General features: G+C 35.3%; 2 protein-coding genes across 2 annotated transcripts; both read left to right on the top strand.

Annotated features, from left to right (window-relative positions):
* The first annotated feature begins 114 nt into the window (after positions 1-114).
* On the top strand, positions 115-11,262 carry LOC140961486 (uncharacterized). Its single transcript, XM_073420041.1, has 12 exons — positions 115-219; positions 816-981; positions 1,728-1,810; positions 1,979-2,054; positions 2,136-2,203; positions 2,308-2,392; positions 7,886-8,007; positions 8,166-8,249; positions 8,716-8,862; positions 9,388-9,496; positions 9,606-9,725; positions 10,844-11,262. Exons 2-12 carry the CDS (start codon positions 891-893, stop codon positions 10,915-10,917), a joined length of 1,059 nt encoding a protein of 352 aa, XP_073276142.1. The 5' UTR covers positions 115-219; positions 816-890; the 3' UTR covers positions 10,918-11,262.
* An 816-nt stretch (positions 11,263-12,078) lies between these two features.
* On the top strand, positions 12,079-18,388 carry LOC140961733 (serine hydroxymethyltransferase 2, mitochondrial-like). The gene is made up of 16 exons (XM_073420405.1): positions 12,079-12,310; positions 12,403-12,453; positions 12,527-12,613; positions 12,788-12,909; positions 13,345-13,421; positions 14,244-14,368; positions 14,461-14,553; positions 15,315-15,407; positions 15,508-15,705; positions 15,941-16,045; positions 16,121-16,186; positions 16,407-16,484; positions 17,220-17,331; positions 17,417-17,527; positions 17,665-17,831; positions 18,082-18,388. The coding sequence occupies exons 1-15, from the start codon at positions 12,224-12,226 to the stop codon at positions 17,808-17,810; spliced, it is 1,551 nt and encodes a 516-aa protein (XP_073276506.1). The 5' UTR covers positions 12,079-12,223; the 3' UTR covers positions 17,811-17,831; positions 18,082-18,388.
* Positions 18,389-19,407: the final 1,019 nt, after the last annotated feature.

The raw sequence follows: 19,407 nt of genomic DNA, 5'->3' as shown, positions 1-19,407 counted from the left end.
GACGGTTTTTGTTAACCGTCACCGATATCCCTTTTATTTTTTTTTAAAAAAGTTAAAAAAAAAATAATAATAAAAAATTTGAATCTGTCCCAAATTGTATCAGCTTTACAGAGTTTTAGAAGTTGTTAATTTATAATATTTTTAAAAAAAACCCCATATTCAATCGCTCTCCATCTGAACATCGCCGGCGAAGATCGTCGACTCTCTCTCCAACAGAAGGTGATTTCTCTCTCTACGTATGCAGTTTTTTTCTCTGTTGTTATACGTTAGTATACTGATTTCAATTTCTTCTCTGAAAAAGGTTAGGGTTGAATATACATAGAAAATTATGAATAGTGATTTAGTTTCGAATTCCGAATTGTTTGTTGACTGGATTTCTGTCTATTCAATAAACTGGTTGTTCGTATTTTTTATTTTTATTAATTTGGTATAGGTAAAAGACGATGGAAAATTGATTCGATTTCCAGTATGACATTGGTTGTTGGCCCTGCACCTTATTATTATTATTATTTTTATTCTTGTTATTGGTTTGGAGATAAGCTAATAATTTCGTGGACATTGTATTTTCTTTGGGTGCGGGGAGCGTTAAATAGTGATACAAAATGATGCCAAGTTAATTTATGGTGTTCAGAATGTTTGGTTGACCAAAATTTTCTACTTTCCATGCATTGAGCAGGTTATTTCATGTTGTTAGGTTGTCGGGGTGGGGGAGGACAAAGTTAAATGGATCTAAACGATAATGATAACACAGTTTGTTTAATTCTGAATTTGGAATGTCTTTTGACAGAATTTCTGTATTTATTTTTTCTGTACAGTGAGCGGTGATTGCATGATTCTTTCATTGGGGGGATCTTGGCTTAAGTGGAGATAGGTTAAAAGACAACAAAAAGATGGGTAATTTTAAACAAGTACTGAAAAGTCTTGATGCATTTCCTCGCGCTGAAGAACATTTGCTACAGAAGACGAAATCTGGGGCCCTCGGTATTTTTTTCGGTTCTTTATTTTTTCCATATAAAATTTTACTGCTATTTTATTGTTGTTTATAGCTGTAAAGGGAGAGCCGTTTAAGGATTAGAATTTAATCCCCGAAGGAAAAAGTATTACAGTTAATATATTCCCTAAGAATCGAGGCCTTGTGAGATCAAAACAAATACGATTTTGAATATGTTTTTTATTGTGGTCTTGTAACATTCAAATGGTGGTCGCAAGTGGGGGAAAAGATCCATATTGCCTGGTGCATTGTGCCAGTCTTATACTGGGAGGCAGCATTTGCGAACGTCTGATGAAAAACCCAATAGTTTCTATGCAAATCAAGGAAGATACGTCTTTGGTCCCTCACAAGCAGTATGAAGTGTAGCTCGATGTTGTGCTTTCAAGACTTGGTGCTTCATTTTGCTTGTGTGTTGGTCAGGGGTTTAAATATCTGGAATTATACTGCTTGTTATTCAAGCTATTACATCTACCTTTATTAGCTTAAAAGCCTTGTTTTTATCCCAGTACAGATGTGTCAATCACGGTCATCAAGTTTTTTTTATATGATGGTTGTAGATTATAAACCACGAGATGTTAATAACTCAATGAAAAATTGTTCGTTTCTGGTTCACACGGTTCAACTTGCTTGTTATCAAATCAAGTGTTAATGATGTGGGCTCAAAATAATTAAACAATGTTTGTCTATTGAATTCCGTGACAAGAATAGTTAAGAAAGTTTCTTTTTTTCTTGTTAGTTTCCATTGTTGGACTAGTCATCATGGCTACATTGTTCTTGCATGAGTTGACATTTTATCTTTCAACGGATACAGTGCATGAGGTTAGTTTTCTTGTTCTCAAGTTCCACATTTTCAATTATGTACTTCGCTACTTGTGTACTATCATTAAAGAGTTTATTTTTATCAATACCTTACATATTTCTTGCATGTAAATCTGCAATACACACAACTTTTTGTCGGTTCTTAATATGCATATTATGCTTTGGCAGATGGCTGTTGACTTAAAACGTGGAGAAACACTTCCGATCCACATTAATATGACATTCCCATCTCTGCCTTGTGATGGTTAGCCTTCATACACATTGTTTGGAATTATGGTTTTTATTGATACTAGCCATCTGCTATTAAACTCTATGATTCTTGTAGTTCTAAGTGTTGACGCTATCGATATGTCGGGGAAGCACGAAGTCGATCTTGACACAAATATATGGAAGGTCAGTTTACTAGATGTTTATTCGTTGGTACATCTCTCTGTGAGATATTTTTGTCATGTTTCCAATTGCCATTGATTGTGATTACCTCTTTTTTTTTTTTGCAGCTTCGCTTGAATCATGATGGCCAAATTATTGGCTCAGAGTATCTGTCAGACCTTGTGGAGAAGGAACATGCATCTCACGGGCATGGTTAGTTCGTCTGGGAACTTTTTTTTAAGATTACTTTTATCCAGTATTCTAAATGGTGGCCTAGGCGGTAGGTGGCCTCGATCACCCTACCTTTGTCTAAGGTGGTCTCTATAGACAGACCCGTCAATTATTTTAAAATTCTAGTCAATTATCAAAGTCAAATAATTTTAAAAACCAGTAAAATCAATCAATTTTAAATACCGTAGATATAATAAAAACATCTCACTTTTTTTTGTATTTACTTTTGGTTTTAAGGGTCCTCCACCATCAGCCACCACCTGCCTCCGACCGCCTCCAGCCATCTCCGCCACCAACCACCTCCTTAATTATCTTGTTAGTTTATAAGCGTGAACAAGAAAAGTAAATGGGCGTTTGACGGTTTTACTACATGAATCTTATTAGAAATTAGAGTTTTGGAGAGGTTCTTTGTTCTGCTGTTATTAGGTTTCCTGTTTCCATGATGGCATGTGATACTTTCACCATGTTTTGAAATTAGTAACAAATATTAAGGCTGATTCAAATAATCTTTTAGTAACTATTTCACTACAGCTCTACTGAAATTAGGCAATTTGATGGAGAGGAAATGATTTTCATGTTTACGAGTATCAGGACTTTCCTTTTACCTTTACATGTTCTAAGGACCTGACCCATTCAATCATTTCTCAGGTTTTTCTTTACTTTCTCGATGATGACTATGTGAACTAAGGATGACAATTTTCTCCGTGGGTTCGAGGCCCTGCGAGGAAAGTTCGAAACGGGGCGGGTTTGGGGACTAATTTTCGGGTTCGCCCCGATGATAATAATAATATATATAATAATAAGTTCGAGTTCTGTTATTCCCCTAACCTGCCTTTGTCCCCGTTCTATTACTATTTTTGAAGCAGAGACGGGGACGGGGATAGAGATTTGATCCCCATGTGTTCGGTTTAGGGGCTCCTAACCCGAAAGAAACGGGTATGGGGCGGGTATTTCTTCCCGGTGTGTGTAGTGTGAATTCAACAATGTTTGGTATTCCAACTCTTCAACGTAACAACTTCCTTTCTATTTTATTTAATAGTTATTAAAACATGAGAACTTATACCATTTCCCAACTCCTGGACAACCTTTATTGTTATTCTGCACATCATTCTCTCCCTTTCCCTCGAGCCACAAATGACTTAGGAGGAGAATAAATCCTAGAAAAAAAAGAAAGATAATAACTGACTTCTAAGCAAGACATAATTTGTGGCATCGGCAAAACTACTATCCCTTGTTTCTCATGGTTTTGTTTATAAAACAATGTCCAATTCTTATGTAATTTCATCCCATTGCATTTATGTATGCATCTGCTAACTAAAACAACCATAACGGACTTAAAAATACTATTAGCCTAGTCTATACAATTCGTTTTAGAAAACCTAAGGGACAAAAATTAAATAAATAAAGGTCTTTCTAAATAATTAAAATAAGATTTAGCCCTTAACAAATTGATTTAATTGTGGAATTGAATGCACATAAAACTTCCAAGCATCCTTGTTTATTTTGGCCTTTCTTGAATCACGTATAGTTTTGTCTTTGACCGCATTGCGTTGATTCCATCATTTCGTCCAAATAATGGGCATCAAAACCCTCGAATATGTCATTTGATGTGTGAACCCTAACAATTTATTATCAGGATTGCCATAATTGTTCTTTTGTCCAAATCATGATGGGCACTCAGAATATAGATGGTTTTGGAATTCTAGAATCAAAATTCAATGAGGAAGCTCTGAGGAACTTGATGAGAACTCGGTTCCAAGGTATGATAGTGATACACAATTTCTTGCTTAATAATAAGGGGCGTATTTTTGTATTATAGAACCCATTGAAGGTTGATGTCAATATAATTCGATGCACTGAACAAGCTGTCCATGTCCGTATAGACTGCTTCAAGACTAAAATTGTGTTTTGTGCATCCTTTGTTTATGTTTTTAATACTATTGTACAAAGGAGAACTCTTTGGGAAGACTTGAAATTGTTTGGCTCCACATGTTCATTGCTGTGGACAATTGTGGGTGATTTCAACAACATGTTGTCACAAGATGAGAAAAAAAGGGGATTGAGATTTAAGAATTATGAAATTCAAGACTTTGTTGATTGTGTTGCTTCTTTGGACTTGTTGGATTTGAGGTTTACTGGTTGTTATTTTACTTGGTTCAGCCCAAGGGTTTGTAGCAAATTGGATCGTGTCCTTGTTAATAATTGCTGGAACTCATTGAATTTTGATGGTTTTGCTACTTTTATTGCTCCGGGATGTGTCTCCAACCATACGGTTAGTCTCGTTTCGATACTTGAACCTTGTCAACAGAAAATGAAACCATTCAAATTCTTTAACATGTGGGCTCTTAGTGATGATTTTATGGATCTTGTGAAGAACAAATGGGCTAATGGAGCTTCTATGGTCACGGTACTGCCCAATTTCGTCTGAAACAGCTTTTTAAGGGGCTAAAGCAGCCACTGAAGTTGCTGAATCGGAAACAATTTGGTAACATTTCGGTTCGTGCTAGTGCAGCAAAACAGAAACTTGAAATTATGCAGATGGGTTTGTTGTAATCGGGAGTGATGGATGATGATTATAGAGAGGTTCGTAGGAATAATGAATTATTACTGGAAGCAGAAAGATTGTTCATTGCTCAAAAAGCGAAGATCAACTACTTGAAGCAAGGGGACTGATGTATGAAATTCTTCCATGACTTGATTAAACGGAATAATAAGAGAAATGCAATTATTGCAATTCAAACAGCTGATGGAAATACGACTATGGACCATGGGGAAATAGCGCAATGTTTTGTTGAGTTCTACTAGGGGGACTTCTGGGTTGTAAAGTAGAGAGGCTACGGGTGGATTCAGAGACGATAAGGGCGGGACCTTGTCTATCGAGGCATTAGTGGAGTGGTTTGACAAATCTCGTGACAATGGCGGAAATTGAGGGAGCACTACATGATATAGAGAATGATAAAGCGCCTGGTCCTGATGGGTTTGGATCATTATTCTTCAAGCGTTCTTGGAACATTATCAAGGAAGACGTTTGTTAAGCAGTCATTGAGTTCTTTGCGACAGGCCGCATTCTCAAGCAATGGAATCACTCTGTCATAGCACTTGTTCCAAAGTCTACTAATGCTTCTTCAATTAATGAGTTCCGCCCCATCACTTGTTGTACTGTTTTCTATAAACTCATCTCTAAAATTTCGGTTCACAGGCTTCGAGGAGTGATGGGGGATTTAGTTGATGGGGCTCAAGCGGCATTTATTCGGGGCCGATCCATTGTGGAAACATTCATTTAGCTCAAGAGTTGTTGAGGAAATATGCTCGTAAATGTGGCTCACCAAGATGCACTTTGAAAGTTGACCTACAAAAAAATCATACGACATTTTCGATTGGTATTTTTTAAAGGAGGTGTTAACATATCTGAACTTCCCTTGTAGGTTCATTAGTTGGGTTATGAAATGTGTTTCATGAACTTCTTACTCGAATATGATCAATGGACAGTATCACGGACACTTTGATGGCAAACGTGGATTGAGACAAGGTGACCCTCTATCCCCATTCTTGTTTACTTTGTGCCTTGAAGCTCTTTCGCGATCACTTAAACGCATGTCTAGATATCCTAATTTCGGCTTTCGCCCGAAGTGTCGGAACTTGAGAATAACAAAATTAGCTTATGCGGATGACTTGCTACTCTTTTCTCATGGTGATGCGCAAAGTGTTCGAATGATTATGCGATGCTTGAATGAATTCGGTGATATGGCTGTCCTTCGAGTTAACTTGCTGAAATCTAATATTTATATGGCTAGTATTGAGGAAAATGTAAGACATGATATCATTGATATCACCGGATTTCATCCGGGAGAGTTGCCATTTCGGTATTTGGGAGTCCCTCTTGCGGCGAGGCAATTAAGAGCATCGGATTACAGTCTTCTGGTGGACAACATTGACAGAAAGTTTAGTTCTTGGCCTCGACAATCTTTATCTTATGCTGGCAAACTTGAGTTGATAAGTGCAGTAATTCAAGGAGTCAAATGTTTTTGGTCATCTATATTGCTTCTACCGAATTGCATAATTTTCTCCATTCACTCGATATGTCGAAAATTTGTGTGGCCAACAAATCACCCACCGATTGCTTGGGATAAATTATGCAAACCACTAGCCGATGGAGGGTTTGGGCTGAAAAACTTCAAAGCCTGGAACAAAGCACTGATCGCAAAAACTCTTTGGAAAATCCACATGAGGAAAGATAGTATTTGGATTAGGTGGGTTAATCATATTTACAGTTGCTTTGGTGGTGTTTGGTATTGGGGTTGACATAAAGATGAATCACCTTTGATTAAGCAGATTATATCCATCCGGGACGAAATCGGGCGCTCTAATGGTTCGGTAACAGCTGCAGTGGATAGACTTAACAGTTGGTTTAGCACGAATGGGGGATTATCGAAGGCTTATAACTTTTTTGTTCAAGCAAGTGGGAAATGGCTTTGGAAACCTCTTCTCAGCAGAACCTGCGTGTTACCTAATCATTGATTTATTCTTTGGTTGCTAGCTAGCACACAGGAAAATACTCACACGAGATAGATTGGGGTTTGTTAGTGTTAAAACTTGCGTGCTTTGTCAATCAGGTGATGAATCGGCTTCTCACTTATTCTTTCAATGCCGGATCTCCAAGAGCATATGGGATGGGATAAGGAAGTGGCTTGACATGAAGAAAATTATGGCCTCTCCACTGGCTATTTTTAGGGCATTTCGCAATCATTATGGCGGAAATTCGACTATAGTGAAGATGAGGATTACTGCACTTGCAGCAACGGTTTATCAGATATGGAACATGCGTAACAGAGTCATGTTTGAGCATGCTAAGCCGATGGTGGATGATATAATTAAGGAAATTCAAATTCACGTCTTCCGATCCATACCGATTTCAAACGATATGGTGCATGTCTTGTTATAGCCCATGTATTGTTGTAGCTTTAATTAAGTTCTAGTTTTTGATTTGTTGTGTTATTTGTCTATCTCTTGGGGATGTCCAGTATAGTTGTAACGCAAACTTTTTACCCTTTTTTTTAATGAAAGTAATTTTCATTAAAAAAATGTTTATAAAAAAGGGGATTTGTTTTGCCTCATGCATCGACATTTAATGTCTAATATTAACTTTAACAATCTGAAATGTAATTGCAGTATGTGAAGCTTGGAACGAGAAATTACTTAATATTTTTTTCTATTTATTAGTTATTGTTGCGTGGCAAGATTCTGTAACGTGTTTCTCTTTTCCTTGTTATGCATTGAATCCTTCTCCCCGAATTTGTTTACCACACCAATTTCATTGTTTTAATTAGGACTTAGTTTGTGCTAGATCTGTATTTATTTTCTGCTTATACTAATAGAAGTAAAAGTGTTACTATATGGAGCATATATTATTCGTGAAGTACTGTGGGCATCATGCTAATGGACTTGTGACACAATTCTATATATATCTTTTATCAGATGACGATAAAGATCACCATGAAGAATCTGACCACAAAGTTAAACCCCACAGTCTCGACGAAGATGCTGATAAGTTAATTAAAAAGGTGAAGCACGCTATATCTGTTGGCGAAGGTTGTCGGGTATGCATTTTCTTTCAGTTTCTGCTTCATTTTAGTGGCTTGGCAGAATCTTCCTGTGCATGCTAGTTTATTAATTTTGTAGAATACAATGATAGAGGAAAGACCTTCGATTTGACATCCACTCCTTGTTTGTTCCTTTAATTTATTGTTTATTGCAGGTATACGGGGTTTTAGATGTGCAAAGGGTTGCTGGGAACTTCCATATCTCTGTGCACGGATTGAATATTTTTGTTGCACAGATGGTAAGTGCTCAGCTTATCATTAAATTCGAGTGTCCGAAAATATTTTTTAACATACTTAAAGTAACAATCATACTTCCATGCTGGTAGAGATGATGTTTCCGAAGAATATGATTAGACTCATGGAGGTGAGATGAGTTGGAAACCTTCGAAAATATCTGGGAAGCAACGATCTAGATGCTTTATATATTCCCTCCGTACATTCCTTGTGCCTTCTCCAGATGTGACCAAGTGTACAAGACTTCATTCTTCTAGATGTGACTATGTGCATATTCTTCATATATGCCTTATGCCTTCTTCATTGTCGTTACTCCAATATTTTGCATGCAAAAGTTTGAATGTTCTAAACCGATGTTCTGCAGTTGGCTTTATTGATCAGGAGTTTATATATTGGCATTTATATAGTAATGAAATTTACTTAACTCTGTTCAGGTAGATTTATGTATTTACTCCAGTTGATTCTCTGCAGATTTTTGAAGGTGCTTCCCATGTCAATGTGAGTCATATGATTCATGATTTGTCTTTTGGGCCCAAATATCCTGGTATACACAACCCACTTGATGATACAGTACGAATTTTGCACGCAGCAAGTGGAACATTCAAGTACTATATAAAGGTAATGAGTTGTGGCTCACTTTTGATGCGACTACAAGACTTTAACATTTATTACATGATGCTGATGTGTGGTTGATAAAAGTATGACATGCTTTTGAGTGGATTAGGACATGGTTTGAATCCTTATTACAATAGTGCTCCACGAACTAACCTCAGGGCTACATTGCTGCCTATGCAAAGAGAAATTGTCCTCTTTCCTAGTACCAATTGTTTTCATGATCTGTAAATAGAACTTTCAAACTGGCTAATTGTGTCTTTGATCCAATAATGAGAGTCTCTTTGGAATTAGAGATATCCCTAAGTTTTTATTTCAGTTTTACGCTTATACCATCTGTATTATGCTCGAGTATAAGTTTCTCGAGTTTGATGAACCAGGGTAATCATAATATCTTGACAAAGTAAAGCTTGGCGTAAAATTGTTTACAGGATATCATAGTAGCTGTTGGTCTACATTGTGATTAAATTCGAATTTGACAATTGCTTTCTTGTCCTCCCTTTTGAGTATCTTGCTTTTCTTATGATTTAGATTGTTCCAACTGAATACAAGTATCTCTCAAAGAAAGTTTTGTCCACAAATCAATTCTCTGTCACCGAGTACTTTTCTCCTATTACTGAGGTCGATAAGATGTGGCCTGGTAAGTTTTGTTCAGTTAATAATGTGTCACCTTCTTCATTCCATTCTTTTTTCCTTCTGATTATCTGCTTCATTGTTTGGAGGACTGATATCATTTTTTTCGGCTGTAGCTGTTTACTTTTTGTATGACTTGTCGCCAATTACCGTGACAATTAGGGAAGAACGCCGTAGTTTTCTGCATTTTGTTACACGTCTTTGTGCTGTGCTGGGTGGTACATTTGCCTTGACAGGTTCGTTTCTTCTTCTCTTTTTATGTCCTTTCCAGTTAGATGTTCCCTAATTACTGAGATACTATCTGGAATTCTGGATAGGATTTAAATTGTGGAAAATGTTTGAATGTTTAACTAATTAACCATTTCCCGAACACTTTTCTGCACTGGTGCTCTAGAATTCGACAATAAGCCATATTTGACTGTCTTTGTTCGTGTATCGATTACATACAAGAATGCGGTAATCTGACTCAAATATTGATGTAGTTGGTATTTCTTGGTTGAGTTTTAGAGTTGCGTTTCTTAACAGACTGAACTTATGAATAGCTGCAAATTAATTTTAAATAATTGACTTAGTTTTGGAACTTGGAGTAATTAGTTGACCCATCCATCTCAAAATCTACGTTTGAGCGTGAGTTGATGATTCAACATGGATGAAAAGCCAGGCAAAGGTAAATTAGGACGAGCCTCAATTACCCCATTAGGAAAAAGAGTGATGCTTTGCTAAGCTTTATAGAGAGAATATAATCTGCACCAATATTAAATGTCATCATCCCTGAGTATTTTTGTGATATGCAAATTTTCTGATGGCAACACTTTTGGTCCTGGCTTCTTTTTTCTAGTCGGAGTTTAGGCTCGACCCCACCCCCCCAGTTGCTCTTTTATGTTGTACCGTGGATGACACCCTAACTTAATTAGACATAATTCTTTCTTTTCAAAAGAAATTTCTTTGTATATACAATGTTTATAAATTTAATGTTCAATTCATGTGAATGTCTTGTGGGGACCAAACGTATGTATTACCTGAACTTTATTGAGTATCCTGTCTCATGATGAAACATTTGGTTGTCAAATGGATATAACAAAATTCTTTTCACCTTTCTTTCATCCACTTAAATTTTGGAAAATTTACACGAGATATCTGAAATATTCAGAATTCCTTTGAAAATGTCAAGAAAATTAAAAAATTTCCTGGGAATTTTACAAAAAGAATATTGAGTTTCCTTTTGGTTTTGTATGGAGATAATCATAACAATACATTTCTGAACATAAAACCTACCAAGATGTTCTTGATATGATTGTGGAATGAATCTGCGACTAATGAACTTTCTTCATGGTATACATGGTTTGTCTGACAGGATTGCTGGATAAGTGTATGTACAGGTTCATGGAATCATTGACAAAACAAAACGCTCGAAGTAGTTTACAATGATTATTGTTTGAAACTGCTTGTCATTAAAAAGTATACGGTAAATGATCCTCAGAAACAAGTTCGCGTTAGTCGGAGATGTGAATATTTTATCCGGTTTACAGCTAAGAATGGTATCCCCTGTTTCCCCATACTCCAACTCCCTCAGGTTTTGTGCTCAGTGTATCTTTATAACAGCATTGAAAACAATTAATTTTTGTTTTTCAGTGTAATGAATTTAGGCTACCCCAGCTAATATCGCACTAGATTTGAATGTGACTGACTATGTTACGAAATTTTGACACCAGGTTTCCCATTGAAGTGCTAAATGTTCATGTGGAACAGTATTATGAAATTTGCCATTTTCTATCTACTTCTTTTAAACAGTCATGTGCCTAAAAATATTATATTTCTGTTATTGTCGATTTTGGACTGAATTATCTGGACTTCTTTCTTTCTTACATTTCATTTTNTTATTGAGAAATTTATAAATTAATATAAATATATTTTCGAGGACATGATGATATTTTATTTTATTTTGAGGAAATAAAAGAAAAATGCATTTGGGGAATTAAAATCAAACATTGCCTCTCGTTGTTGGATTACGCATAAGTTTAAAAAAATTGTTTATATATAAAAAGAAGTATACCTTATAATAATAAAAATATATATACAGAGATGTCGCTTATCAAAGATCTCTGGCATAGAATAAATTTCCAGACGAAATACCAAATCTTGGCCTCATGCATATAAAGATATTTAAATCTTGGCCTTATGCATTATTTATTTAATTTCATTTATTTTGGTTATGATTGTTAGTTTTGTGTTTTTATATAATATAACATTTTTCAACTATTTAAAATAGTGTTGTAGCAATCCATAAATTATTATTATTATTATCATTTATCTTAATTAGAACTTTGTATAAATATTTTTAACAGATTCATAATTAAAACTTTAATCCAAATTTATTTATCTAATAAATTATATAAATTTTGAATTTTTAAAAATATTATTTATTGATATATGATTTTTATTTTTATTAATAATATTTTTTAGGAAAAAAATTAATTTTAAATAATTATTCAAATAATAACACTTAATAATTTTAAATATTAATCATATAAAATAACATTTCAATAATAATAATAAAAGTTGAGTGTACAGTATGTATGCCATCTCCCCCACCAACTCCGCCACACACACACACACACACACACTCTCTCTCTCTCTCTCTCTCGGTCGCTTCGAAGTACAGCAAAGATTCCAAACAAACACCCCATAATCAGCACTAGCGATTGGAAGAAGCGAAAAGTGATTGGCAAAAGCAATGGCAGCTGCGGCGATGGCACTCAGAAGGCTCTCCTCCATCAAGCCCCTGCGTCCGCTCTCCAACACCTCGTTTCGTTGTTACATGGTCCATTTTCGTGGAATCTGATTCTTCAAGTGTTGCGATTGCATTTATTCTACCTATTTTGATATTGTCTTTATTGGTGTTTTCTTCAACAGTCGACTTTGTCGAATCAGGCTGTGGCAGAGAAGCAGAGTCCCCGTGTTACCGTAATTTTTTAATCTGAGTTGGTTAGATCTTGTTTTTTTTTTTTTTTTGTTAATTCAAATTTCGATTCTGCAGTGGACAAAACAATTGAATGCGCCTCTGGAAGAGGTGGATCCAGAGATTGCTGACATTATTGAGCTAGAGAAGGCTAGGCAATGGAAGGTATGCGCATTTCTCAATTTAGATACATAATGATATGTATCTTTTTGTGTGTGTCTTTTCTGTTTTTGCATATTGTTATTGAGTTCGTTTTGTAAAGATGTGCTTTTGTGGGAAAAAAATTGTTTTTTTTTTTTGCTATATCGAGCTTAGATTAAATTAATGTTTTTATCTTAGGGACTGGAACTTATTCCATCTGAGAACTTTACATCATTGTCGGTTATGCAAGCTGTTGGATCTGTTATGACTAACAAATACAGTGAAGGGTATCCTGGAGCCAGATATTATGGAGGAAATGAGTATGTCTAATTTCATTTTGCATGCTTAAGAATATTATAGTTTATTAAATGAGTATTCTACTAGCACACGTATATTAACTATTGACTTATTTTTTGCCAAACACGAACATTCTGGCTAACACCGACTATATCCGCATGCATATTGATTGGTGAAATTGACGGACAACGTCATGCGACTGTATGCCTCACCAATGCCTATAAGCTTGAAGATGAGGCATGTGTTCAAGACTTCAAGTGCGGCATAGATCATTGGTGTCTAATAACTTTCAAAATCTTTTTTTCTGACAAAATCCATGACTACTTAAATTTGATGGTAGAACACCTCATTATTTCAAAACTAAATCCACTAATGATCAACATAAATGCTCCCAAGGTTGATCGACAAGTATATTTTGCTATTATTTTTATACCGGTACTGAATTTATATATTTTAAGGTACATTGACATGGCAGAGACTTTATGCCAGAAGCGTGCCTTAGAAGCTTTTCAGTTGGATCCTGAAAAATGGGGAGGTTTGCTCTTTTTTATTTGTATTTCATAGTAACTTAAAACATGTAGTAAACTCGCACTTTGAGCAAAACACTAAGAATTCCCTCGTTATTGACAAAAAGAAGGGGAAATTAGTTAAATAACCTCGGTCAACCATTTTTTAAAGAAAATGACCACCTCAAGTGTATTTCAAATATACTTGAGGAGGTCATTTTCTTAAAAAAAGGTTGACCGAGGTTAAAAAATAAAATACCCCAAAAAAGAATCATATTCACCAAATTTTTATATAGGTGGTTATGCTTGAATTATGTTGAGAATACCTTGGGTACTGTGTTTTCAGTGGTAATAAACATGCTAAAAAAATTGAAGCACACAGGTTTATGACCTTATTTCCTCTCTCAAGAACATTGAGTTTAACAATTCAAAACATTTCTCTTTGGCTTACATAATTTAAGTTGACCAATCAAAAGTATTCATACTTGGAAGATCAGAGTGAATTGAAAACAAATGCTTCTAAATTTATATTTTGAACTGTGAGTTCTTGGTTCCACTGCACAGTTGTATAAGAATCTATTTAGTACTCCATATATAATTATTCCCTTTAATTTCTGTTGATGGTTGTCGCAAACGAAGCTTGTTGTTTGATTCTCAATTTAAACCCTTATTGCCAATGCCAACCAAGCTTCTAACCAACCATTGTTTGGATGATGAAATTTAGCTTGAAATTTCAATGGCTTTAAAACAAGAATTTGTTCTAGTATAGCCAATTATAATTTACTTTCAGCTTATTTTTCCTGTAGCCTTATGTGCTATTATCATATATATTGTGCACTTTATCTTTACAGTGAATGTACAGTCACTTTCTGGGTCGCCTTCCAATTTTCAAGTTTATACCGCTTTACTGAAACCTCATGAAAGAATCATGGCACTTGATCTTCCACATGGTGGTCATTTGTCACATGGTTATCAGGTGCTTCCACTTCTTTAACTTCTGGAATCGACTTATGCTATGTATGAGTCTCCTCCATCAACTCTTAATTAAATTTGATGGTTGTGTTACAGACTGACACAAAGAAAATAAGTGCCGTGTCTATATTTTTTGAGACAATGCCCTACAGACTGGATGAAAGCACAGGCTATATTGACTATGACCAGGTTCCTCAGTTTGTTTTTTAAAAGTTGCTTTGAAGGCACTTTGCCTTCTTTATTGATTGACCGAAAATATGGTAAATGTCATTTCTGTTTATGCCATTACTGTTTACCAAGCACATGGATGGATTCTGAACCATTTCATGTGTTTGTTAGTGCTGCTGCTAAACTAACTATTATTGTTCTTCCTGTCACAAATCATGACTTTCAAGTCCATCAATACCAATTCGTCTTCTATTCATTTTTTTTTCAAGTACACAGTCATCATATGGGAGTATCAAATACATTTCAATTTTCCAAGCGATGTGTTATAATCATTATCTGTTACCTTTGCGTCTTCTCTACCCCCATACTCCCGCATACTTTACACAAAATTGTCTTCTACTCTTCCTTTACAATTGTACATTCGATTGAATTAATATTCGTTAAATACGGCAATGACTGTTGATATTCTTTTGTGGTTGAACCCTCCAATGATTTTTGTTAGTAGCATGAACCCATGCCATGTATATTGAGTGAAGACGTGAGAGAGATATTGTAGATTGAAATCTTCGAGGCATTTTTCATTTTATTTCAATCCCAGGCTACACATTTCAGATTTATCTGCAATATTTATAATGTTGTCATTCACGATCTGCATGTTTAATCTTTGTTATTTGGTTTAATACTGTCACCAAGCTGTTGGCACTGTAAAACAAATTAACTGTTCCTCGAGATTTTCTTTGATCCTGTTCTCATTGTATAAGAGTCAATTTGTGACACTGCAGCTGGAAAAAAGTGCAGTGCTTTTCAGGCCTAAATTGATTGTTGCTGGTGCAAGTGCTTATGCTCGTCTCTATGATTATGCCCGGATTCGTAAGGTAAATTTGATGAATGAATGTGGTTCCCAAATGCTCATCAGAGTTTTTTTCATTTTTATTTAATCGACCGATTTTGTAATAATAATAAATGATTTGGCAGGTCTGTGACAAGCAAAAGGCAATCTTGTTGGCTGACATGGCACATATTAGTGGACTGGTTGCTGGTGGGGTCATCCCATCACCATTTGAGTACGCTGACGTAGTTACAACTACAACACATAAATCCTTGCGCGGGCCACGTGGAGCAATGATCTTCTTTAGGAAAGGAGTGAAAGAGACAAACAAACAAGGACAAGAAGTGTGTTTTTCAAATAGAATCTCTTTTTCACCACTTTCATCTTCTGCGTGTCTTTTTTCCTTTTTGCTATCAAGAGTGTCTGTATATCATGTTTATCCAACGTTATCTTCTGTTTCCCTTTCTCTGAATGCGGTTATGCAAGTGGAGTAGCAGATTAATTCTTTCAGTCCGATTAATAAATTTAGTTCTTAGAATCATAGCGCAGAAATACTTACATTTATGATTTTTCTAACAGGTGATGTATGACTATGGGGACAAAATCAATCAAGCTGTGTTTCCCGGACTTCAAGGAGGACCTCACAATCACACTATAACTGCCTTAGCGGTTGCACTAAGACAGGTTAATTTTATTTCCTCACATTAGATTTTTTATAAAAAATGACTGTTTAATTTTTTGTTTATTATTTAAGTGCAGGCCATGACACCAGAATACAGAGCATATCAGGAGCAGGTTCTTGGTAATTGCTCAAAGTTTGCAGAGGTAACACCAACATAGAGTAGACTCTCGTTTCATTCAATGTTGATTGTTGCCTACCTCCAACATCTCATTCGTCTATAGGTTCCGAGCTAGTCTTCTGGAATAGGTGCATTTTGATAGTGTCAAATTTGATTCCAACTATTAGATTATATTTTGAACAAGTTTATGTGCTAGTATGCCTGTAGTATCAAAGTTCCAACCAAAAGTTTATATTTCTTTATAGACTTTGTTAGAGAAAGGCTATGAGCTTGTATCTGGTGGAACTGATAATCATCTCGTCTTGGTGAATTTGAGACACAAGGTATAAACATATTCCTGATCTTCCTCAGGTGATATTTTTTTTGGCTTTTCGAATAATTGCTCTAATTTAGCTAAGCTGGAAAATCTTCTCTTTCTTTTGTATATTTTATTTAGATGAGTACATTGGATTCACTTTCTGTGCTAATGATGAACTATTGTTGGTTGGATTCACATTAACAGCCATTATTGTTCTTTTCTTTTTGTTCTTTGCAGTCTATCTTTACGTGCAGCTTCAAAAAAAAACTTTGATTTTGTCTTAAATAATGTTTCACTTGTACTTTCACTGACTACATGACGACATCAATCAACAAACTACACTTTTAATGATCTACAAGCTCTTTATGTTATAATTTTGAGGAGAATCCTTAAAACTGTGCCAGCATATTGGATTGCATATTTTCCATGTTTAATCAGCGCTAATCTTTATTTTGTTTTGCTTTGTTTTTTGTTCTGAGGCTCTTTTTTATCTTAAATGGTAGCAAAGTAAACACAGAGGAATATCTTTGGTTTTTTTTTATGGAGCTTAAAAAAACTAAGAATGAAATGCATCTCAAAAAATGACAACGTGAAATGTTATTAATTTCTATCCGAAGTTTTTCATCTTTTTGTCATGATATTTAACTACTCTAAAAAGTTCTCTTGGACTAGTAACTCTATGACTTCTCCCTTTCCTCTACATCCTTTTGTCTAAATTTCAAATCTAAAATGTTTTGGGATGTGATCTTCATTTGTACAGGGTATTGATGGATCACGAGTGGAAAAGGTTTTGGAGGCTGTACATATAGCAGCCAATAAAAATACTGTACCTGGAGATGTGTCTGCCATGGTACCTGGAGGGATTCGTATGGGTACGTCTTTCGCATTTATTGTGCAGCAGCCATTTGATTTGTAATCACTTAAAAAAATCTTGATAAGCTCCTTACCATCTGATAGGAACTCCTGCTCTAACGTCAAGGGGATTCATTGAAGAAGACTTTGTAAAAGTTGCAGAGTTCTTTGATGCTGCTGTAAAGTTAGCCCTCAAGATTAAGGCTGATACAAATGGTTCATAGTTCTGCTATTCTCTCTACCTTTTCCCTTTCTGTTCAGATCGACATACATGTCAGGAATGGATCAATGTAACCAGAGTTTTCCCATTTATCTTAGTTTAATTCTAATATATACTTTGACACGATCTTCAGGAACGAAGTTAAAGGATTTTGTGACGTCTATGCAGTCCGATCCTCATCAATCTTCAATCAGAAAGCTGTGTCTGGAAGTTGAAGATTATGCGAAACAATTCCCTACAATTGGTTTTGAGAAAGAGACAATGAAATACAAGGAGTGAAACCAATCGGTCATCCACGAGGTAAATGCCATTTTTGTGCGATGGCTTGTGCTCATCCAAAAAATTTCTTTGCTGGATTCTGAGTATCCGTTAACTGTCGACTTGTTACTTCATAGCGCCTTCCATTTCCTATAAGAAAAATTAAGCGTTTATCGGTTTATTTTATGTTGCGAAGTGTCGATGAGAGATGAGAGTTGTGTACTGCGAAGTGTTGATTCATTTTTATTTTTTTTTTACCTTTTCAGAATTGACCCTTTTCTTTACTTTGCAGATTTTATTGTTGCTCAAGAGGCCTAGACTCCTTTATTAAGCATCTTCAAGAACAAGTCTTTATCACGGGGACTTGTTACCACTTATGCCACTACCAAGTTATTCATTCTGAATAATCAATAAAATTTCATGAAATGAACAAAAATACTTCTGTTCCAATAATTTAGATAAAGAATTTAAAGTAATTTATAGAACTCAAATGAGAATTATATTTTTGAAACAAGAATTATATTTTTGAAATTTTAGTGTATAGTATGTCAAAGATATTTCGAATGAGTACGATATTAATAGTTTATCATTTTATTTAATGGTTGTTATCATTAATTATTTTTCTACATTTATGTAATATATACACTTGATTGTCTTTATCATTTAAATCAATTAGATTAGTGACATATCTTGATCTAATGGTGTAGATCGCACTGCAATTGGTGAGCTACAATATTTGAATCACACTATTTGATTAGATTCAATTTAGTGCGTCCATTTTGAATTGAATGAGCTACAACAATTGAATCACATTATTTGATTAGATTCAATTTATTTAGTCCATTTTGAATTGAATGGTCGAGATCACATCACTTCAAGATGGTCACCTTCATTAGATACACTCTAGATCTATCAAATCTCAATAGTCATCTTGATCTAATGGTACAGATTTCATCTTCTTGATCTAGATCAATTTAGCCAATTCGATCTCATCCAAAGGTCCTGATTGCACCAACTCTTGAACATCACAGCCATTCATCACGACCCTCTAGCTCACAATCCACATTGCAACATCACTCGTCCTAGTGCACCGGGTCGACTGTCACATCATCCAATCACCTCCACATCGACGCTTATTGTACCTTGTGCCATGTCACCACCCTCCACGTCATCGAACCACCATTTACTAGTCATGTAAAGAAGGACTCATCACAAGGATGTGTACGTGTGAAGCGAGAAGTGCATCATAAATACACCATTTGCGTCCATGCACGGGCTTGGTCGGTGCGTTGCACTTCTCTCACCCTCGGTTGACTTGGCTTGGCGTGACTTACTTGAACTAACAATAACCCAACACACAAAATGATATAATGAAGATGTGGAAGTCATAATTTTTAATGTGGAACAAAGTTCCCTCTTTTCCCTACATATATTAAATGGGATTTATTACCAACATTAAATAATTAATTTTTCATTCACAATAAATCGTTTTGAATAAATTAATATTCAAAAAATATATACTCAAAATGTTATTCCAATTTTCAAGTCTGATAGGGGTCTTTTTTTTTTTTTTGCATATTTTATTGTATTGTTTTTAATATATTTTTGCATGAGTTTG

Source organism: Primulina huaijiensis, chromosome 16 (assembly GCF_012295235.1).
Source record: "Primulina huaijiensis isolate GDHJ02 chromosome 16, ASM1229523v2, whole genome shotgun sequence".
NCBI classification, from domain to species: Eukaryota; Viridiplantae; Streptophyta; class Magnoliopsida; order Lamiales; family Gesneriaceae; genus Primulina; species Primulina huaijiensis.
Note: the sequence above shows the minus strand (reverse complement) of the source record. Positions and strands in the feature narration are given on the sequence as shown.